At 57.1% G+C, this 23,041-nt stretch overlaps 1 protein-coding gene across 1 annotated transcript; it reads left to right on the plus strand.

Moving 5' to 3' along the window:
• Positions 1-1,716: 1,716 nt before the first annotated feature.
• On the plus strand, positions 1,717-21,201 carry NUAK2 (NUAK family kinase 2). The gene is made up of 7 exons (XM_058039603.1): positions 1,717-1,955; positions 10,425-10,545; positions 13,761-13,912; positions 16,721-16,786; positions 18,304-18,423; positions 19,056-19,188; positions 20,043-21,201. Exons 1-7 carry the CDS (start codon positions 1,749-1,751, stop codon positions 21,056-21,058), a joined length of 1,815 nt encoding a protein of 604 aa, XP_057895586.1. The 5' UTR covers positions 1,717-1,748; the 3' UTR covers positions 21,059-21,201.
• Positions 21,202-23,041: the final 1,840 nt, after the last annotated feature.

Raw genomic sequence — 23,041 nt, forward strand, 5'->3', positions numbered from 1 at the left:
TGTGTCACTCTGTGTCACCTCCAAAACCCGCAGAGCGGAGTCAGGGTTTAAATCATCGTTTGGGACCCCCTGCTCTGCCAGAGCTCGCCGGGGAGCGGTGGGAAAATCCAGGTTTGGGTGAGTAATCCCGCAGTTTATCTCCGTCTGCCATCGATCCACGGTGTCCTCACCCAGGCCAGAGCCCGGCAAGCGCCTTTGTTTTGGCTCTTCTGGGAAATAATCGCATTCTTTCAATATCTGCAAAGGAAGGTTTACCGCAGGGAGACCACACGGGGAGGAGGAGGTGGTGCTGAGGGAGCTGGGGAGGCCCCGAGGAGCCTCAGCTGCTGCTTCTCCCCAGTTCTGGGCTTGGAGAATGTTCTGGTTCCTGCCTGCCAGGCTGTGTGTGCAGGAGGGCAAAGGGGGCTCTGTGGAGAGTGAGGACAGGCTGCACACGCCCAGGCCTCTCCTCTTCATATTTTGCCTTAAATGTCAGTTTTTCCCTGGGTTTGGGTGGTTTTTCCCTGAGATTTGGCTGGTTTTCCCCTGGGATTTGGTGCAGTTTCCCCTGGGATTTGGTGCAGTTTTCCCCGGGGATTTGGTGCAATTTTTCCCTGGGTTTGGGCGATTTTTCCTTGGGTTTTGTTACAGTTTTTCCTTGGGATTTGGTGCAGTCTTCCCCTGGCATTTGGGGCCATTTTTCCTTGGGATTTGGTGCAGTCTTTCCCTAGGATTCGGTGCAGTTTTCCCCTGGGATTTGGGGCCATTTTTCCTTGGGATTTGGTGCAGTTTTTCACTAAGATTTGGTGCAGTTTTACCCTGGGATTTGGTGCAGATTTTCCCTGAGTTTGAAAGTTTGGGTTTTTTACTGGGTTTGGGTGCAGTTCTTCCCTGGGTTTGGGTGCAGTTTTTCACTGGGTTTGGAAGCAGTTTTCCCCTAGGATCTGGTGCATTTTTCCCCTGGAATTTGGTGCCGTTTTTCCCTGGGTTTGGGTGCATTTTTCCCTTGGGTTTCTTTGCAGTCCTCCCCTGGGTTTGGGTACAGTTTTTCCCTGGAATTTGGTGCAGTTTTCCCCTGGGATTTGGTGCAGTTTTTCACTAAGATTTGGTGCAGTTTTTCCCTGGAATTTGGTGCAGTTTTTCCCTGGAATTTGGTGCAGTTTTCCCCTGGGTTTGGGTGGCTTTTCCCTGGGTTTAGGTGCAGTTTTTCCCTGAGATTTGGTCCCGTGCCCTCCTTTGCCCCCTGGATTCCCTCTGCCCCCCTCTCCACACCCCGGTGCCCTCCTCTGTGCCCTGAATTCCTTCTGTCCCCCCTTTCCACATCTCTATTTCACCCCAATGCCCCCCTTTGCCCCCTGGATTCCTTCTGCCCACATCTCTCCACATCCCTCTGCCCCCATTTATCCCCTGGATTCCCTCTGTCCCCCCTTTCTGCGCCCCCCTTTGCCCCCTGAATTCCTTCTCCCCCACTCTCCACACCCCTTCCTTCACCTCAATGTTTTCGGGGCGCTCCCCGTCTCTCTCCCACCCCTTCCCCCGTGGTTTCCCCATTCCCAGCGCTGCCCGTGGGGGTCTCCCCGCTGTCCCTGGGGGTCTCCCCGCTGCCCCTGGGGGTCTCCCCGCTTCCTCCCCCCCGTTCCCGTCCCGGCCCCGCTCGGGGCGGCCCCGGCAGCCGCCAATGGGCGCGGGGGGGCGCGGCCGCCGGAGCCGCCGCCGCTTTTATCGCTCGGGCCGGGCTCGGAGGCGGCGGAGCCGGAGCCGGGATCGCGATGGAGCGGGCGGCAGGGCCCGGAGCCGGCCCCGGTTCCTCGCTGGCCGAGGGGCTGATCAAATCGCCGCGGCCGCTGATGAAGAAGCAGGCGGTGAAGCGGCACCACCACAAGCACAACCTCAAGCACCGCTACGAGTTCCTGGAAACGCTGGGCAAAGGAACCTACGGGAAGGTGAAGAAAGCTCGGGAGCGCTCCGGGAAGCTGGTAAGGATCACTCTGGGGTGGCATTGTCACCGTGAGGGGTCTCTGAGCATCCTCTGTCACCGGGGCATCCTCGGCGTCCTCGATGTATCCCCCCCCCCGGGTTCTGTGCGTCCGTCCGTGTGTCCCGCCCGGTTCGGTGTGTCCCTCCCGGTTCCCGGCGTGTCCCTCCGTGTTCCCGGTGTGTCCCTCCGTGTTCCCGGTGTGTCCCTCTCTGTTCCCGGTGTGTCCCCGCCGTGTTTTTCGCCGGTCCCCGAGCTGCCCCCTCTTCCCGCAGCCCCCCCTCCGCTGCTCTCCCCTTCAATCCGTTCCCGGCGCATCCTCACGGACCCCCGAGCATCCCCCGCTCCGAGCATTTCGTCCCCGGTGCATTCCCTGTTGCATCCCCCGGTGCATCCCCCAGTGCAGCTCCCGGTGCATCCCCCGGTGCATTCCCGGTCCATCCCCGGTGCATTCCCGGCCCGGTGAAGCCCCCGGTGCATTCCCGGCCTGGTTCCTCCCCCGGTTCCTCCCCGGTGCCGCCGCTCCCGTCTCTCCGCAGCCCGCGGGGAGCTGCGCCTCTGCCCCGGCCGTGCTTCAGGGGGGTCCCAGCGGAACCCCGGGCACCCCCGAGGGTCTCGCCCCGCTCCTCCCGGGGGGCTGCGGCTCCTCTCGCCCACTTGACCGCGGCGCCGCTTCCTGGGGGAAGGAGCGGGCGGGGACGCGGCCGCCAAAGCAAACAGCGCTCTCAGGCTGAAGGGTTTTCCCCTTCCTCTCACCCTGCGTTTGCCTTTCTCACGGTGTGGGGCACCCAGCGCGCAGCCGGGCTCGCCAAAATCCTGACTCACCCACCCCAGGCCGCGGCGGGAGAGCGGCTCTGGCTCAGCCCGGCTCAGATTTCCTCGGGGAAAAGGGGGTTGGACAGCAAAAACTGAACCTGAACCCCCAGGACTGAACATTCAGGGTTGAACCCCCCGGGATTGAACCCCAAAAATTGAACCCCCAGGACTGAACATTCAGGGTTGAACCCCTCGGGATTGAACCCCAAAAACTGAACCCCCAGGACTGAACATTCAGGGTTGAACCCCCCGGGATTGAACCCCAAAAATTGAACCCCCAGGACTGAACACCAAAAACGGAACCCCCCAGGATGGAACCCCCAGGGTTTAACCCTGGTAATTGAACCCCCGGGACTGAACTCCCAGGATTGAACCCCAAAAATTGAACCCCCCCAGGATGGAACCCCCAGGGTTGAACCCCGGGAATCGGAACCCCTGGGATCGAATCCCCTGGGATTGAACCCCAAAAATTGAACCCCCAGGATTGAATCCCAAAAATGGAACCTCCAGTGTTGAACCCCCAGCATTAAACACCCAGTGTTGGAACCCCCCGGGATTGAACTCCCAGGACTGAACCCCAAAAATTGAATCCCCGGGATCGAACCCCCAGGGTTGAACCCCGGGAATCGGAACCCCTGGGATCGAATCCCCTGGCATTGAACTCCGAGGATTGAACCCCAAAAATTGAACCCCCAGGATTGAATCCCAAAAATGGAACCCCCAGTGTTGAACCCCCAGGGATTGAATCCCCGGGACTGAACCCTAAAAATGGAACCCCCAGGGATTGAATCCCAAAAATGGAACCCCCGGTGTTGAACCCCCAGGACTGAATCCCACAGGGTTGAACCCTCAGGGCTGAACCCCCTGGGATTGAATCCCCGGGACTGAACCCCAAAAACTGAACCTCAAAAATGGAACCCCCAGGATTGAACCCTCAGGATTGAATCCCAAAAATGGAACCCTCAGGATTGAATCCCCTGTACTGAACCCCCAGGAACCCCCAGCGCTGCTCTGTCCTGTGGGAATCTGCAAGGATTCCACCTCAGCCGTGAACCCCCAGCCTCGAAGGGTGCGAGGGACCCCAAAACCCCTCTCAGCCCGGCCTGAGCAGGGAGGGAGAGCCGCGAGTGGCAGGACTGGCCCTGCCAGGGGAAAAGCCGCGAATCCTCCACTTTCCTTGATGAAATGATCGCCTTGATAAAAGCAGCTCCGAAAGCGGCTCTGCCCATCCGAGCCGCTGCTTTGCTGCATAATCAGGGCCTGGAAATGCAACTTCCACCCCCAGAGCTGCAGGGATCCCTCCTTCCTTCCCTCGGCACGGGCGAGCAAATTCTCCTTTCCCTCCGCTGCCCGCACCTGCAGCTCGGGAATCTCCGTTCCCTGCGCGAATTCTCCCTGCAAACCCCTCGGCATCGCTCGGTTTTCATGCAAATCCAACCCACGGGCCGCAAAATCAAATTTTCTGCTCGGCAGCCCCTCCCCGGCCTGCTGGAGGAACAGGAGGCTCCAAACCACAAATTCTGTGCTCTCCCCACAAATTCCTTCAGCATTTCCGAGCCGGGTTCACCCACAGCTTTATCCCGAGTTCTGTTGTTGTTCTGCTCCTTCCCCGAGTGGTTTTCGCTTCCCAAAATGTGAAAATTTGGGGCTGAAAAGCTGGAGCTGCTCCAGCCACGCGGATTTTTTGGATTTTTTGCCTCTGACAGAGGCGCTGGGTGTTGATCCAGCTCGTTTTAGCCCCTGCATTTCTCGTTCCTCTCTGAATTTTCAAATCCCTGCGCTCGGAGCGGGCGGGTTTGCTCGGAAGGTGACAGGAAATTCCAGGCTCCTGCAGCTGGAGGATGTTTTGGGACTTCCATGAATTATTTGTCTGGGAAAAATCCCTTTTATTTTCCATGTTAGGAATCCTTTATCTGAGGTGATACTCCTGCTCAGCGCCTTTCCCAATCCTTGCAAACATCCCTGCGGTATCAGCTGGGGAGGGAATCGCTGCTTGGTTTTCCTCCCCCTTTTTTTCCCCTTCCCTTTTTCCCCCCTTCTCCTTTTTCCCCTTCCCTTTCTCCTTTTGTTGTACTTTCCCCTTTTTTTCTTTACTTTCTCTTTTTTTGTACTTTCCCCTTTTTCTTTTACTTTCCCCCTTTTGTTTTTACTTTCCCCCTTTTATTTTTACTTTCCCCCTTTTATTTTTACTTTCCCCTTTTTCTTTTACTTTCCCCCTTTTTCTTTTACTTTCCCCTTTTTCTTTTACTTTCCCCCTGTTTTTATCACTTTCCCCTTTTTCTTCACTTTCCCCCCTTTTTAACTTTCCCCCTTTTTAACTTTCCCCCTTTTTTACTTTCCATTTTTTTACTTTCTCCTTTTTTCTTTCCCTTTATTTTTCCCCCTTCCCTTTTTATTTTCCCCCCTTCCCTTTTTACTTTTCCCCTTTCCCTTTTTATTTTTCCCCCTTCCCTTTTTATTTTTCCCCCTTCCCTTTTTATTTTCCCTTTCCCTTTATTTTCCCTTTCCCTTTTTATTTTCCCCCCTTCCCTTTATATTTGTATTTTTCCCTTCCCTTTGCATTTTTCCCCTTCCCTTTTTTTTTTCATCCTTCCCTTTTTGTCTTCCCCTTTCTTTTCTATTTTCCTTCCCTTTTCCCCCTCCCTTTCCCCACCTCGGGGCTCTTTTTTCCCCTCCCATCCCGGAGTTTTTCCCATCCCTGGCCCTCAGCCAAGCCAAACACGCTCGGGGACCTCCCGTGGGACCCTCCCGGTGTCACCAACGCCACTCGGGGCCGGGAAAGCAGCGCCTGGAATATTCCAGAGCCTCCTTTGATGCTCCCTTCCAGGCTGCATTCAAATCCCGATTCAAATCCCAATTCAAATCCCAATTCAAATCCCAATTCAAATCCCAATTCAAATCCCAATTTAAATCTCAATTTCCCCAAGCAGTCCGGAACAACTTCTGGGGTTGTGTTCATGAATCTTTCAGCAGCTGCCGAAAATACCTGTTCTGCCCCCCCCCCCCCAAAAAAAAATTAAATTTCAAATCCTTTTTTTAATTTTTTTAATTTTTTTTTTTTTGGCTTGGAAAGCATTCCCGAGCTCCAGGGGCATTTCTGGGCTCTTTCCTCTGTCCCCAGCTCCAGGGCGGCCTTTTCTCCTCCCTCCGCTCCCAAACCCCTTTGGGCAGGGAAAATTTGGGAGCAAATCCCTGCTTGGCGGCCCTGGGGGAGATGGGGCAGCTCCAGCTGTGCCTGGGGGTCACAATTTTGGGATAATTGTGGATAATTTTGGTGGATCCAGCCGGGGTCAGGCACCTCCCGGAGCTGCTCCATCCGTTTCGTGGATTGTGGTTCTTGCTCGGGGAGTTTTGGGGCTGTGAGAGGCTGGGGCAGCAAGGAAATGCTCCAAAATGGTCTAAAAATGCTCTAAAATTGTCCAAAATGCTCCCAAATGGTCCAAAATGCCCCCAAAATTTTGGCTGCTGGGCTGGGTGTCAGGCTTTGCAGGAGGCAGCAAGGAAATGCCCCAAAATGCTCCAAAATGCTCCTAAAATGCTCTAAAATGCCCCAAAACGGTCCAAAATGGTCTAAAATGCTCCAAAATGCCCCAAAAATTTGGCTGCTGGGCTGGGTGTCAGGCTTTGCAGGAGGCAGCAAGGAAATGCCCCAAAATGCCCCAAAATGCTCCAAAATGCCCCAAAACGCTCCTAAAATGGTCCAAAATGCCCCAAAATTTTGGCTCTGGGAAGGGTGCCAGGCTTTGCAGGAGGCAGCAAGGAATGCTCTAAAAAATGCTCTAAAAAATGCTCCAAAATGTCCCAAAATGCTCCGAAATGCTCTAAAATGCCCCAAAGTTTTGGCTGCTGGGGAAATACTCCAAAATGCTCTAAAATGCCCAAAACTTTGGCTGCTGAGCTGGGTGTCAGGCTTTGCAGAAGGCAGCAAGGAAATGCTCCAAAATACTCCCCAAATACTCCCAAAATACACCAAAATGCCCCAAAATACTCCCAAAATACTCCAAAATACTTCCAAAATACTCCCAAAATGCCCCAGAATGCTCCAAAATGCCCCAAAATTTTGGCTGCTGGGCAGGGTTTGAGGCTTTGCATGAGGCAGCAAGGAAATACTCCCGAAATACTCCCAAAATACTCCCAAATGCCCCAAAATGCCCCAAAATACTCCCAAATGCCCCAAAATACTCCCAAAATGCTCCAAAACGCCCCAAAACTTTGGCTGTGGGCAGCGTGCCCGGCTTTGCAGGAGGCTGCAGGAAGGATCTGCAAGGCTCAGGGCACTGGGGCAGCAATGAAAATATTGTTAAAATTTAACCTGCGAAAGCAAAGGTCGGGGGGGAAATAAACACCTGGCTGGCTTTCCCAGAAGCGTGAAACACTTCTTCAGAATCGCTTGAAAAAGAAACCTGGGCCGGGGTTGTTGAACCTGGGCTGGGCAGAGTCCGCTGGATCCGCGTGATGGATCCTGCAGGGGCAAGGCCTGCCCTGGCTGGGGAGGTTCGGGGCCAGAAAAATGGGGTTTGGGGCCAGAAAAATGGGGTTTGGGGGTACAGAAATGGGGTTTGGGTCAATAAAAATGGGGTTTGGTGCATAAAAAAGGGGGTTTGGGGCCAGAAAAATGGGGTTTGGGGACACTAAAATGGGGTTTGGGGGCACTAAAATGGGGTTTGGGGCCAGAAAAATGGGGTTTGGGGATACAGAAATGGGGTTTGGGGCCAGAAAAATGGGGTTTGGGGCATAAAAAAAGGGATTTGGGGCCAGAAAAATGGGGCTTGGGGGCACTAAAATGGGGTTTGGGGCAATAAAAATGGGATTTGGGGGACACTGAAATGGGGTTTGGGGCAAGAAAAAATGGGGTTTGGGGATAAAGAAATGGGGTTTGGGGCCAGAAAAATGGGGTTTGGGGACACTAGAATGGGGTTTGGGGACACTAAAATGGGGTTTGGGGATACAGAAATGTGATTTGGTTACACTAAAATGGGATTTGGGGATACAGATTTGAGGGTTTAGGGCCAGAGAAATGGGGTTTGGGGCCAGAAAAATGGGGTTTGGGGATACAGAAATGGGATTTGGGTACACTAAAATGGGGTTTGGGGCAAGGAAAACGGCATTTGGGGGTACAGAAATGGGGTTTAGGGCCACTAAAATGAGTTTTGGGGCGACAAAAATGGGGTTTGGGGCCAGAAAAATGGAGTTTGGGGATACAAAAATAGGATTTGGGGCTACAGAAAAATGGGGTTTGGGGTTACCAGATATGGGATTTAGGGGTCAGAAAAAGATGGGGTTTGGGGCTAAAAACTGTGGGGCTTGGGGCCAGAAAAAAAGTGGGGTTTGGGGCTGTAAGAATGGGATTTGGGGCTACAAGAATGGCATTTGGGGCTATAAAAATGGGACTTGTTTCCAGATAAATGGGGTTTGGAGCTAGAGGAATGAAGTTTTAGGGCCACAAGAATGGGATTTGGGTCCACAAAAATGGCATTTAGTGTCGGTTTCTCGGCTGTTTTAATGACCTGGAAAGGCCCGGGGTGGCCTTGGGCAGCCCACGCTCCAAAGGACGAGAAGAGGCTTCAGGTTTTTTCTCGGTCTCGGTGTTTATTAATTGTTTATCTAAAAGATTTTCTCTCAGCCCAACAGAGGTCTGCACAGCATGTCAGCCATGAGCACACTGAGAGCCCCCGGGGCGGTCACCTATCTTTATACCCAAAATTACATATACAATATTTACCTATTTCCCCCAATACCTTTCACCCTTATTGACCAGTGCACTTTTAGTAATAACCAATCCCAAAGTGCCACCATCACCACAGAAGATGGAGGCCAAGAAGAAGAAGAAGAAGGACAGGACACGCCCCAATTCCTCCATCTTACTTCTTTAGAACCCCCTGTACAGAAATCCTAAACCCTGTGTTTCACACTCTAATTAACCTATCCCTTCACCATTCACCCAGTGAGATCCTCCCATCCTCATACAGGTGTTGTCTCCCATGCAGGATCAAAGTCCAGCCACCAGACACTTCTGGTGACATCCCAGGACCTCCGAGCCCCCCAAGGGTGGTCTCGGTCACTCTGCACCTCAGTCCTGAGGTGCTGAGATCCCACAATGTAGAGCCAAAAAAGGACTTGGGGTGCCCACCTGAGCCCCCCTTTCAGAGCCACCTCCCTTGTTCAGCGCCTGCTGCAGGTGCCCCAGGCCTGGCTTAGCTAAGCCCGGCTGCCTGCTGGGCCGGGCTTGGAGGAGCGAGGGGCTCTCGATGGCAGGGACGGGGCCGAGCATCCCTCCCAGCCCTCGGGGGCTCCGGGCCCCTCTCCCGTTGCTGGGAGATGCAGCGAGGCTCCCCGGACGGGATTAAAGCTGTTCCGCATTCTTGTCTGGGAGGGGAAAAAAAAGAAAAAAAAGGGGAAAAAAAAAAAGAGAATAAATAAAAAAAAAAAAAAAAGAAAAGGTTCTGCTGGATTCAGTTGTAAATTCAGCCCTGGGAGCGCTTTGTGTGCCCGCAGCCCCCTTTGAAAGGGGATTAGAGGGCGGCTGTTCTGTTCTTACCCCTCTTTCTCCTCCCTTTTCAATCTCCTCCTCCTCCTCGTGGAGGAAAAGTTGGGAACGCAAAAACTGGAAAATTCCAGGTCTCCCACCCCCTCCCTGCTTTATCACCCAAACTTTCTCTTGCTCGTAGAAATAAAGTGGTTTAGAGGCTAAAAAAAAAAAAAGTGAGGTGTGGGGTTTTATTGCTTTTCCTGACGTCAGGAATTGGCCGCTGTGTTTGTTGTTGTTGTTGTTTTTGTTGTTTTTGTTGTTTTATCTCTCGAGTTCTGCGTGCTGGGCACATTCCTGAGGCAGGACACGAGCCGTGCCAAGCTCAAAAATCGGGAGAAGGGATGTGTGAGATGAGGGAGGAGGCTCGGGGGAGCCCCAAAAATCCAGGATGTGATTCCTGATTGGAGGAATCTTGGGGAGCCCCCAGAAATCAGGGTTGTGTTACGTGATGGAGGGTGAGGGAACTCCAAAAATCAGGACCAGGGCTACCTAAAAGAAGGTTCAGGAGCCCCCCAAAAATCGGGGCAGGGCTACCTAATAAAGGTCAGGGAACCCCAAAAATCAGGGGCAGGTCTGCCTGATGGAGGAGTCTTGGGAACCCCAAAAATCAGAGCTGGGCTACCTGGAAGGAGGCTCGAGGAGCCCCCAAAAATCTGAGCTATGTTACCTGATGAAGGACACTCAGGGAGCCCCCAAAATCGGGGCTGTGCTGCCTGATAGAGGTCAGGGAACCCCAAAAATGAGGAGCAGATCTGCCTGATGGAGGAGTCTTGGAGAGCCCACAAAAATCATGTCTGGGCTACCCAGGAGGAGGCTCAGGGAGCCCCAAAAAATCAGGGCTGTGTTACCTGATAGAGGAATCTTGGGGAGCCCCAAAAATCAGAGCTGGGCTAACGGGGAGGACCCCCAAAAACGAGGAGCTGTCACAGGTTTCCCTCAGGGGCAGCTTCCCCCTCGTTTTCAGCAGCAGGATTTGGGAAGAACAAACCCCAAACGGATAAATTCGGCTTTTTGGGCGCTGTTTCCATGGAGCTGGGGATGTTTGTGAGCCCTTCCCAGAACAGGGGAGGGAGGAATCCCTTTTTTGGGGGATCTCACAGCCCCTTCCGTGCTCCTCCCCCACAGGTGGCCATCAAATCCATCCGGAAGGACAAAATCAAGGATGAGCAGGACCTTGTCCACATCCGGAGGGAGATCGAGATCATGTCCTCGCTCAACCACCCCCACATCATCGCCGTGCACGAAGGTGAGCCCTCCTCTCCCTGCCCCTTTCCATGATCCGAGCATCTGGAGCGGGCTGGGTACCCCTGGGGGGCTCTCGGGGTGGGTTTGGGTGGGTTTGGCTCAGTTTGGGTGGGTTTGGCTCGGTTTGGGTGGGTTTGGCTCGGTTTGGGTGGGTTTGGCTCGGTTTGGATAGGTTTGGGTCAGTTTGCATGGGTTTGGCTCGATTTGGATGGGTTTGGGTCAGTTTGGGTGGGTTTGGCTCGGTTTGGGTGGGTTTAGCCTGGTTTGGGTGGGTTTAGCCTGGTTTGGCTCGATTTGGGTGGGTTTGGCCCAGTTTGGGTGGGTTTGGCTCGGTTTGGCTCGGTTTGGGTGGATTTGGCTCAGTTTGGATGGGTTTAGCTCATCTTGGGTGAGTTTGGCTTGGTTTGGCTCGGTTTGGGTGGGTTTGGCTCGGTTTGGGTGGGTTTGGCTCGGTTTGGATGGGTTTGGCTTGGTTTGGATGGGTTTGGCTCAGTTTGGGTGGGTTTAGCCTGATTTGGCTCAGTTTGGGTGGGTTTAGCTCAGTTTGGATGGGTTTAGCTCATCGTGGGTGGGTTTAGCCTGGTTTGGCTCGGTTTGGGTGGGTTTGGCTCGGTTTGGGTGGGTTTGGCTCAGTTTGGATGCGTTTAGCTCAGTTTGGATGGGTTTAGCTCAGTTTGGGTGGGTTTAGCTCAGTTTGGATGGGTTTAGCTCAGTTTGGATGGGTTTAGCTCATCTTGGGTGGGTTCAGCCCAGCCCTCTCCTCCCTTCCAGGACCTGGCCCCGTTCCTGGCCGCTCCCAGGCAGTGCAGATGTTCCTGGGCTGTGTTTTTGGTTTTTCTCCAGTGAGGGGAAACACCTGCTCCAGAAATCGCCCTTCCTGTCCCATCCCCTCCTTCCCAGGCAGGGAATCCAGTGGAAAATGTGGATTTTGGACACTCAGCCCCTTCTCCCTGCTCACAAATGTGGATTTTGGACACTCAGTCACTGCTCCTTGTGGATTTTGGTGGATTCCAAAATCCACACTCAGCCCCTGCTCCCTGCTCTCAAATGTGGAATTTGGTGGATTCCAAAATCCACATTTAACCCCTGCTCCCTGCTCACAAATGTGGATTTTGGACACTCAGCCACTGCTCCTTGTGGATTTTGGTGGATTCCAAAATCCCCATTTAACCCCTGCTCCCAAATATGGAATTTGGTGGATTCCAAAATCCACATTTAACCCCTGATCCCTGCTCACAGATGTGGATTTTGGACATTCAGCCCCTTCTCCCTGCTCACAAATGTGGATTTTGGACATTCAGCCCCTGCTCCTTGTGGATTTTGGTGGATTCCAAAACCCACACTCAGCCCCTGCTCACAGATGAGGATTTTTGGGTCAGTGCAGGGAGGCTGAGCAGGGGCTGAGCGTGGCTGTGCCCAGCGTTGATCCCGGAGATTTTGGCATCTCCGTGGCTCTGCCCTGAGCCTGAGGCAGGGTTTAATTTCATCTCAGTCCTCCTCATTCCCTCCCCTGGAGCGCTGAAAAACCAAACCACAGCTGCTGGGAGAGTTCCTGGTGCTGGGAGAGTTCCTGCTGCTGCCGGGCTCGGCTTTATGGCCAGGGCTGGGCTTTGGGATAATTGAACCAGAGACAGACTCAGCCCAAACCCTCAGCTAGGTCAGGCTTAGCAGATCCTTGTGCTGAGCCTTTCCTGGGGCTGGCCGTGCTCCTGCTGCCGGTGTTTGTGAGGGATCCAGGCCCCTTTTGTGCTGCAAACAAAGGCGAGCAGGGCTGGCAGCTCCTCCGCTGCAGGGCTGACTCACAGGAATTCAAAACCACCGAGCTCTGCCTTGCTGCAAACAGGAAAAAAACAAAAAAGTCGCTCCTGGCTCCAGCCGAGCCTTTTTTGGGAGAGATGGGAAGGGCAGGAAGGTCGTGGCTGGGCCGGTGTTTTTTGTCACCTTCCCTTGGCGGGGTTGCAGCAAAGACAGCGTGCCTGAGTCACCGCTGGGGACAGAGACGGTGGTGGCACAGCCTCGGTGGTGGCACAGCCTCGGTGGTGGCACAGCCTTTGTGCTGGCAGAGTCAGTGGTGGCAAAGTCCTGGTGGTGGCACAGCGAGTGGTGGTAGAGCCTTTCTGGTGGCCCAGTCTCAGTGGTGGCACATCTGGGGGTGGCACAGCTGGTGGTGACACAGCTGCTGTGCCAGCAGCCCTGGTGGTGGCACAGCCATGGTGGTGACAGAGCCTCTGTGGTGGCAGAGCCTTTATGGTGGCACAGCTGGTGGTGGCACAGAGCCTCTGTGGTGGCACAGCAAATGGTGGCAGAGCCTTTCTGATTTCAGAACCAGTGGTGGCACAGAACCTCTGTGGTGGCACAGAACCTCTGTGGTGGCACAGCCTCGGTGGTGGCAGAGCTGGTGGTGGCACAGCCTTTATGATGGCAGGGCCTTGGGGGTGGCACAGCTTCTGTGGTGGCAGAGCTGCTGTGCTAGCACATCTGGTGGTGGCACAGCTGGTGGTGGCAGAGCCTTTATGGTGGCACAGCCTTGATGGTGCCACAGCCTTGTTGGTGGCAGAGCTGATGGTGGTACAACCTCTGTGGAGGGCACAGAACCTCAGTGGTGGCACAGCCTCGGTGGTGGCAGAGTTGCTGATGGCACAGCCTCAGTGGTGGCACAGCCTCGGTGGTGACACAGCCCTTATGGTGGTAGAGCCTTTCTGGTGGCACAGCCTCGGTGGTGGCACGGCCTCGGTGGTGACACAGTCTCGGTGGTGGCAGAGTTGCTGATGGCACGGCCTCAGTGGTGGCACGGCCTCGGTAGTGGCACGGCCTCGGTGGTGGCACAGCCTCAGTGGTGGCACGGCCTCAGTGGTGGCAGAGTTGCTGATGGCACAGCCTCGGTGGTGGCACAGCCTCAGTGGTGGCACGGCCTCAGTGGTGGCACAGCCTCGGTGGTGACACAGCCCTTATGGTGGTAGAGCCTTTCTGGTGGCACAGCCTCAGTGGTGGCACAGCCTCGGTGGTGGCACAGCTGCTGGCCCAGCAGCCCTGGTGGCCCTGGTGGCCGTGGGTGGGTGACAGCTCTGGTGCCCCTCCCCGACCTGCAGGTCCCAGTTTAACCCAAGACTGAGGGCAGGGACTGCCGTTAGCATCAACCAAAGCTCCACCTGCTCATTAACAGAATCTCCTAACGAGGCTTGAGGGTCCCTTTTAACCCTTTCCTGCCTCCCGCAGTGTTTGAGAACAGCGCCAAGATCGTCATCGTGATGGAATACGCCAGCAAGGGCGACCTGTACGAGTACATCAGCGAGAGGCAGCGGCTCTCGGAGCAGGAGGCGCGGCACTTCTTCCGCCAGGTCGTGTCCGCCGTCTACTACTGCCACAAGGTGGGTGACACGGGGACACCAGTGCCACGGGGTGGGTGGCACCGACGCCACGGGGTGGGTGGCACCCATGCCACGGGGTGGGTGGCACCAACGCCACGGGGTGGGTGGCACTGCCCTGCCCAGGGCTTCCCGGGGCTTTCCCAGGGGAAGAGTGTCTGGATGGGCTCCTGAGCCCTCCTCCTGATGGATTCCAGGCTGGGTGGGCTCCTGGGTGCTCCTCGTGATGGTTTCCCAATGGTTCCCCTGTGGAAGGGGCTCCCGAGTGCTCTTCCTGATGGTTTCCCGATGGTTTCCTGGCTGGATGGGCTCCTGGGTGCTCCTCCCAATGGATTTGGTGCTGGATGGGTTCCTGAGCCCTCCTCCTGGTGGTTTCCCAGAGGAAGAGTGGCTGGATGGGCTCCTGGGTGCTCCTCCTGATGGATTCTGGGCTGGATGGGCTCCTGAGCCCTCCTGCCAATGGTGTCCTGGCTGGATGGGCTTCCAAACCCTCCTCCCAATGGTTCCCCTGTGGAAGGGGCTCCTGAGTGCTCTTCCTGATGGTTTCCCGATGGTTTCCTGGCTGGATGGGCTCCTGGGTGCTCCTCCCGATGGATTCTGGGCTGGATGGGTTCCTGAGCCCTCCTCCTGGTGGTTTCCCAGGGGAAGAGTGGCTGGATGGGCTCCTGGGTTCTCCTCATGATGGATTCCCAGTGGATTCCAGGCTGGATGGGCTCCTGAGCCTTCTCCCAATGGTTTCCTGATGCTTTCCAGTGGATGGGCTCCAGGTGTTCCTTCTGATGGATTCTGGGCTGGATGGGCTCTCAAGCCCTCCTCCTGATGGTTTCCCAGAGGAAGAGTGGCTGAATGGGCTCCTGGGTTCTCCTCATGATGGTTTCCCAGTGGATTCCAGGCTGGATGGGCTCCTGAGCCTTCTCCCAATGGTTTCCTGATGCTTTCCCAGCTGGATGGGCTCCTGTGTGCTCCTCCCGATGGATTCTGGGCTGGATGGGTTCCTGAGCCCTCCAGCCAATGGTGTCCTGGCTGGATGGGCTCCCAAACCCTCCTCCCAATGGTTTCCCGATGGATTCCAAGGCTGGATGGGCTCCTGAGCCCTCCTCCTGATGGTTTCCCAGCTGGATGGGCTCCTGGGTGCTCCTCCCAATGGATTCTGGGCTGGATGGGCTCCTGAGCCCTCCTCCTGATGGTTTCCCGATGGTTTCCCAGCTGGATGGGCTCCTGGGTGCTCCTCCCGATGGATTCCAAGGCTGGATGGGCTCCTGAGCCCTCCTCCTGATGGTTTCCCAGCTGGATGGGCTCCTGGGTGCTCCTCCCGATGGATTCTGGGCTGGATGGGCTCCTGAACCTTCCTCCTGATGGGTTCCCGATGGTTTTCTGGTGGGATGGACTCCTGGGTTCTTCTTGCTATGGTTTCCTGACTGGATGGGCTCCTGAACCCTTCTCCCAATGGATTCCCAATGGTTTCCCTGTGGGACGGGCTCCTGAGCCCTCCTCACGATGGTTTCCTGATGTTTTCCTGGAGGGATGGGCTCCTGAGTGCTCCTCCTGATAGATTCTGGGCTGGATGGGCTCCTGGGTTCTCCTCCTGATGTTTTCCTGGAGGGATGGGCTCCCGAGTGCTCTTCTTGCTGGATTCTCCATGGTTGCCCTGCTGGATGTGCTCCCCGGGTCTCCTCCCTGCAGCCCCACGGGAGCTGAGAGCAGCTTGTGCCTCTCCACCTTCCCCACACAAGGGCTGGTCCTGCCTCGAGTCCCGAGGGTGTGGCAGTGCCCCGGCAGCTTTTGGGCGCTCTTGGCTGCTGCGGTGTGAGGGTGACTAACCCGGCCTGGCACTGTCACCTCCCTGCCAACCCGGCCTGGCACTGTCACCTCCCCTCCCTCCCGAGCAGACGGAGACGCCCAGAGCTGCCCTCGGGGCTGGAAGCCAAGCCTGGGTCACCTGTCCTGATTGGGTCACCTGTCCCGTTTGGGTCACCTGTCCCGTTTGGGTCACCTGTCCTGATTGGGTCACCTGTCCTGTTCGGATCACCTGTCGTGATTGGGTCACCTGTCCTGATTGGGTCACCTGTCGTGATTGGGTCACCTGTCCCGTTTGGGTCACCTGTCGTGATTGGGTCACCTGTCCCGTTTGGGTCACCTGTCCTGATTGGGTCACCTATTCTGTTCCTGATTGGAGTGTGAAGCTGCAGGACCCTCCCCAGCCTGTGGGTGATGCCCTGGCAGGACCCTCCCCAGGCTGTGAATGGAGCCCTTGCAGGACCCTCCCTGGGGCTGTTGACAGTGCCCTGGCAGGACCCTCCTGACAGGACCCTCCCCAGGTGTGGGTGATGCCCTGGCAGGACCCTCCTGACAGGGCCCTCCCCAGGTGTGGGCGATGCCCTGGCAGGACCCTCCTGACAGGGCCCTCCCCAGGTGTGGGCGATGCCCTGGCAGGACCCTCCAGCCCCAGGGTCTCCCTGTAGGACACTCCAAGGCTGTGCCCAGCCCTCGGTGGGAGCAGGGGGTGACAGAGCAGCTCCCGACCCCAAGCCAGATTGAAAGCTCTCTCCTGTGGCACAGCAGGCCCTGCCCGAGCAGGAGCTGTGCCCAGGTGGGGCTGGCACCGCGCGCTGGCACAGCTGGTGACAATGGAGGAGGTGCAGGCGCCTCCCTGCTCCCGCTGCCCAGCTGGTGCCACCCAGGCTGGGCCACCCGTGCCAGGACCACGCCCGGGCTGTTTGTGGCTCCAGTTTGCCCTGCCCTGCCCGGCAGTGACCTCCAGGACTTTCCCTGCCTCCAGCCCTGCCCGCATTAACCCCTTCTCTCCCGCAGAACGGGATCGTGCACCGGGACCTGAAGCTGGAGAACATCCTGCTGGATGCCAACGGGAACATCAAGGTGAGGGGGCCTGGGGGAGCTGCCCAGCCTGGAGGTGTCCACAGGGCCTCAGTGCCCTCGGGGCACTGAGCTCTGGCACCCATGGAATGCTGTGGAGAGCTGGCAGAGCCTGGCAGATGTGGTGGAGCCATAACTGATATTGGCTTTAGCAGATCTTATCTGCTGATAAGAGGGCAAAGTCTGAGCACCCAGATCAGCACTGGTGGATGAGAAGAGCAAATTCTGAGTGCCCAGATCAGCACTGGCAAAGAAGGGCAAATTCTGAGTGCCCAGATGAGAAGGGCAAATTCTGAGTGCCCAGATAAGCACTGGCTGGATGAGAAGGGCAAATTCTCAAATTCTGAGTGCCCAGACCAGCTCTGGCTGGATGAGAGGGGCAAATTCTGAGTGCCCAAATCAGCTGGATGAGAAGGGCAAACTCTGAATGCCCAGATCAGCACTGGCTGGAAGAGAAGGGCAAATTATCAACCTCTGAATGCCCAGATCAGCCCTGGCTCTTTTCCTGCCAGGAAATCCCAGCTCCCCCGGTGGTGATTTCTGCCCAGGAGGAAGGGCACAGCCTGACCTGGGCATCCCCGCGGTCACTGATAACGGGGTTTATCTCCGCCAGGGATAATTTAGTAATTGGGAGCTCGAGGGCAGCCAGGGAAGCTCCTGCTGGCTGGGAGGTGCCAGCTCTAATGAGGATAACGAGCACCTGGGCGAGGTGGGGACCGCTGCAGCCTGGGGGGACAGGGAGTGAGCTGCAGGAGAGCCTGGGAGCCTTTCCACCCTCATTTCCTCACTCTGCTCTCCTGGAGGAGAGCCTGGAAGCGCTTCCAGCCTCATCTCCCCGCCCTGCTCCTGCTGCCAGGGCCACAGGGCAGCTCCTGAATTGATGTTTTTGGGAGGCAGAGAGCAGCAGGAGCGAGTTCAGGGGTGGAGAAGCAGGCTGAGGGGGTTCAGAGCCAAGGGCAGCCCGGGTTTGGAGCAGGGTCATCCCTGGAGAGCTCCAGGAACTTGGAGCCTTGGGGAACTTGGGAAAAGGGGCCTTTGGGAAAGTCTTTAGGGCTTTAGGAAAGGGGAACTTGGGAAAGAGGAACTTAAGAAAAGGAGACTTTGGGAATGGAGACTTTGGGAATGAGGAACTTTGGAAAGGAGACTTTGGGAAAGGGGACTTCAGGGAAGGGGAAATTGGGAAAGGGGAATTTGGGAAAGGGGCTTTGGGAAAAGAGGAACTTGGGAAAGGGAACTTTGGGAAAGGAGATTTTGGCAAAGAGGAACTTGGGGAGGGGAACTTGGGAAAGGGGGCTTTAGGAAAGGGAAGTTTGGGAAAGGGGGCTTTGGAAAAGAGGAACTTGGGAAAGGGGAACTTTGTTGAGAAAGGGGAACTTTGGAAAGGGGAACTTTGGAAAGGGGAACTTGAGAAATGGGTCTTTAGGAAAGGGGAACTTGGGAAAGGGAACGTTGGGAAAAGAAGCTTTGGGAAAGGGGACTTGGGGCGTGGGGCTGGCTGACAGGTGTGTTTGCCCCCCCAGATCGCAGATTTCGGGCTGTCCAACGTGTTCCAGCAGGACAAGCTCCTGCAGACGTACTGCGGCAGCCCCCTGTACGCGTCCCCCGAGATCATCAACGGGCGCCCCTACAAGGGCCCCGAGGTGGGTTCTGCCTCCCTGCGGGGCGGGGATGGCTCTGGGCCTTTCCCAGTGCATTTTGGGGTAACAGGACCCCTAAACCCGGCACTGTGGGGTTGCTGGGGGTGTGTGGTGGTGTTCACATGATGGGGTCCGAGGATGAGGGAAGAGGCAAGGATCTGACTCCATGTTTCAGAAGGCTGATTTATTATTTTATGGTATATATTATATTAAAACTATACTAAAAGAATGGAAGAAAGGATTTTATCAGAAGGCTGGCTAAGAATAGAATAAGAAGGAATGATAACAAAGGTTTGTGGCTCAGGCTCTGTGTCCAAGCCAGCTGACTGTGATTGGCCACTAATTAGAAACAACCACATGATCCAATCCCAGATGCACCTGTTGCATTCCACAGCAGCAGATAACCATTGTTTGCATTTTGTTCCTGAGGCCTCTCAGCTTCTCAGGAGGAAAAGTCCCAAGGAAAGGATTTTCCATAAAAGATGTCTGTCAGAGGTGTGCTGGGGTGCTGCCTCACACTCTGTCCCTTCCCTGGGGCTGCTGCCATCCTGGGAGTCCTGACGGGACATTGGTGGGATGGGGACAAGGACAGCCGGTCCTGCTGTCCCCTCCAGGCTCCTGTGTCCCTTTCTCAGGTGGACAGCTGGTCCCTGGGTGTCCTGCTCTACATCCTGGTGCATGGCACGATGCCCTTTGATGGCCACGACTACAAAACTCTGGTCAAGCAGATCACGAGCGGGGACTACCGGGAGCCCACAAAGCTCTCAGGTAGGGACACCCCCATCCCCCTGTGTGTGTCCCCCCTTCCCTGTGTCCCCTCCGTGCCTGACCTGTCCCATTCCCGTGTCCCTTCCTGTCCCTCCCCATCTCCCCTCCTGTGCCTGACCTGTCCCTTCCCCATGTCCCTTTCTGTGCCTGACCTGTCCCTGTCCCTTCCCCTGTCCCCTTACATGCCTGGCCTGTCCTTTCCCTGTGTCCCCTTCTGTGCCTGTCCTGTCCCTTCCCCATCTCCCCTCCTGTCCCTTCCCGTGTCCCCTCCCGTGCCTGACCTGTCCCTGTCCCGTCCCCGTGTCCCCTCCTGTCCCTCCCCATGTCTCCTCCTGTGCCTGACCTGTCCCTTCCCCATTTCCCCTGCCATGCCTGATCTGTCCCCTGCCATGCCTGACCTGTCCCTGTTCCCTCCCGTGTCCCCTCCTGTCCCTTCCCCGTGTCCCCTGCCATGCCTGACCTGTCCCCATCCCTTCCCCGTGTCCCCTCCTGTGCCCGTGTCCCCTCCCTTGCCTGACCTGTCCCTTCCCCGTGTCCCCTGCCATGCCTGACCTGTCCCTTCCCCGTGTCCCCTCCTGTCCCTTCCCTGTGTCCCTTGCCATGCCTGACCTGTCCCTTCCCTGTGTCCCCTCCGGTCCCTCCTCGTGTCCCCTCCTGTGCCTGTGTCCCCTCCTGTACCTGACCTGTCCCTTCCCTGTGTCCCCTCCTGTCCCTTCCCCGTGTCCCCTGCCATGCCTGACCCGTCCCCTGCCATGCCTGACCTGTCCCTTCCCTGTGTCCCCTCCGGTCCCTCCTCGTGTCCCCTCCTGTACCTGACCTGTCCCTTCCCCGTGTCCCCTCCGGTCCCTCCCCAGACGCCTGCGGGCTGATCCGCTGGATGCTGATGGTGAACCCCGAGCGCCGCGCCACCATCGAGGACATCGCCACGCACTGGTGGGTCAACTGGGGCTACAGAACCGCCCTGGGCGAGCAGGAGGAGCCGCTGCGGGACGGCGAGTCCCCGCTGGCCTCGGTGGCCGAGTGGCTGCGCCGCTCCTCCCGCCCGCTGCTGGACAACAGCTCCAAGGTGCGCTGCTTCCTCAAGCAGCACCTGCCCGGCGCGGGCCTGGAGCGCCAGCGCTCCCTCAAGAAGTCCAAGAAGGAGAACGACATCTCACACGCCCTTCAGGAGGCGCCCCCGGCGCCGGAGAACCCCTCCAAGTCCGTCCTCAAGCGGCCCAAGGGCATCCTGAAGAAGAGGAACTCTGTGGAGCAGAAGGCGCCCGGCCCCGGGGAGGGCGGCGAGGGTCCCCACGCGGGGCTGTCCCGGCTCCTGCAGCCCCCCGGGACAGCGGCGGCAGCGCCCAGGAAGGGAATCCTGAAGAAACCCTCGGCCAGGGAGTCGGGCTATTACTCATCCCTGGAGTGCAGCGAGTCCGGGGATGTTCTGGACGCGGCGAGCCTGGACCTGGACGGGCCCGTGTTCGCCGAGCCCTGCCCGGCCCCGCAGGGGCTGCCGGCCCGCAGGAAAGGAATCCTCAAACACAACGGCAAATTCTCCTCCTCGGGGGGCAGCGCCGAGCCCCCCGGGACCCCCCTCGAGAGCGCAATCGGGGCTTTTGGGGAGGTGGCGCTGCCGCAGGGGCCCCGCGCCCGGCCCGGCAGCGCCGTCAGCGAGGACAGCATCCTGTCCACGGAGTCCTTCGAGCAGCTGGAGCTGCCGGCCCGCCGCGCCCCCGGGGCCGCCATGCGGGGCTGTGCGTCCGCAGAGAGCCTGCTGCGGCTGGAGGAGGAGGAGGAGCGGGAGGAAGGGCGGCGGCTGCGCCGCTGGACTGTCACCCACTGCCGCAGCCCCTTGGCCGAGCGCAGCGCGTCCCTGGCGGGGATGTGACAGCGGCACCGAGCTCTACCGGCGAGCTGTGGCTGTCGGGGGGAAGCTGAGCTGAGCCCTCCGACCTCCTTTCCTTTCCTTTCCTTTCCTTTCCTTTCCTTTCCTTTCCTTTCCTTTCCTTTCCTTTCCTTTCCTTTCCTTTCCTTTCCTTTCCTTTCCTTTCCTTTCCTTTCCTTTCCTTTCCTTTCCTTTCCTTTCCTTTCCTTTCCTTTCCTTTCCTTTCCTTTCCTTTCCTTTCCTTTCCTTTCCTTTCCTTTCCCCTTTTCCCACCTTCTCCTTCCCTTTTTTCCCTTTTTCCTTTTTTCTCTTTTTCTCTTCTTTCCCCTTCCCTCCCTTCCGGGGCTGCCGGTGCTGCTGATCCACATCCCAGGATTGATTTGGCAGCCTCGGGGCAGGGAATGCCCCAGGGCCAGGACATTTAATGGACCAAAACCCCAAAGTTGTCCCCAAGGAGGGGCTTGGGGGTCCTCGCTGCCGTCCTTCCCTCTCAAACAGTCTCATCTCATCGCGGGGGTGGAAGCAATGGGTTGGGGGGTATTTTTTGGGGGGTTTTTTTGCACTGTTTTTGGCTGCACAAGGTAAAGGAGGGGTGGGTGATATACCTCAAACAAGCTGCAGATGTAGCAGGGTGCTGGTGAGGGCTCCAAGGTGCTGCCCGTGGGCTTTGGGGGGTGCTGGGGGCACCCAGGCCACGGCTCTGCCCTCTCCCGAGTGCTGAGAACTGGACGTGGCCAAAAAGCCCGCGCTGGGAAATGCTGTGATGCCAACATCTCTCATTGTAATGTGGAAAAAAAGAAAAAAAAAAGAGGAAAAAAAAAAAGGTGCTTTTGGTGAGGCACCGTGAGTTTATTTATTGATTTATTGATGTATTGATTTATTGCCTTTGCCCAGGCTGGTTGGAGGGCAGCAGCACGGGATGTGTCTGGCTCCTCAGAGGCCGTCCAGGGGTGTTTTTGGGGAGGTGGCTGTGCCCTCGTGTCACACACGGCTCCCTTGCGCTGCTGCCACGAGTGCTCGCTGCCCTCTCCCCTCTCTGGGCTGGGCGTTGTGTTTCCCCTCCGTGCCACAGCGCGGGCTGGAGAAAAACATTAAATGAAAGCAAACGGCAAAGCTGAGTTGTCGCTGTGATTGCTGCTGTCCCTGTGTCCCTGTCTCTGTGTCCCTGTCCCTTTCCTGCTGGGATGAGGCTGTCCCTTTGGGGCTGGCACGGGGGGGTCACAGGAGCCCGGAATGCCACCTTTGTCCTGGCAGAGGTGGCGGGGGGCGGTGGCAGGGTGGCAGGGCATGCCCGGAATGCCACCCTGTGTCCCTTTGTGGGAGGGGCACAGGGGCCCGGAATGCCACCTTTTGTCCTGGCGAGGGGGGTCACAGGGTGGCAGGGCATGCCCGGAATGCCACCCTTTGTCCCTTCGGAGGTGGCACGGGGGCGGTCACCGCGCTCGGCCCCCCGCCGCGCATTCCCCGCGTGCTTCCCGAGCCTCGCAGGAATTCCGGAGCCTTAAAGCGGCTGAGCCCGGGGCTGAGCCCGAGCAAAGTCCCGGCGGTGCCCGAGGGGCTGCAGGGGCGGGGTGGGATCCGTGGGATGGGATCCAGGGGATGGAGTGGGGTGGGATGGGATCCATGGGGTGGGATGGGATCCATGGGGTGGGATGGGATCCATGGGGTGGGAGATCCATGGGATAGAATGGGATCCATGGGATGGGATCCATGGGATGGGATGGGATCCATGGGATGGGATGGGATGGGATGGGATGGGATGGGATGGGATGGGATGGGGTCCATGGGATGGGATCCATGGGATGGGATCCATGGGGTGGGATAAATGGGATGGGATCCATGGGATGGGATGGGATGGGATCCATGGGATGAGCCTGGCATGGAGCAAAAAGTCCTTTTTAGTTTTGCTGTTGGAGCATCCCAGGATGTTTCAGCCGCTCTTTCATTCACGATTTGCTGGAAAAAAAATCCCCCTGCACTGCTCCA

This window comes from Melospiza georgiana, chromosome 23 (assembly GCF_028018845.1).
Source record: "Melospiza georgiana isolate bMelGeo1 chromosome 23, bMelGeo1.pri, whole genome shotgun sequence".
In the NCBI taxonomy this organism is placed as follows: domain Eukaryota; kingdom Metazoa; phylum Chordata; class Aves; order Passeriformes; family Passerellidae; genus Melospiza; species Melospiza georgiana.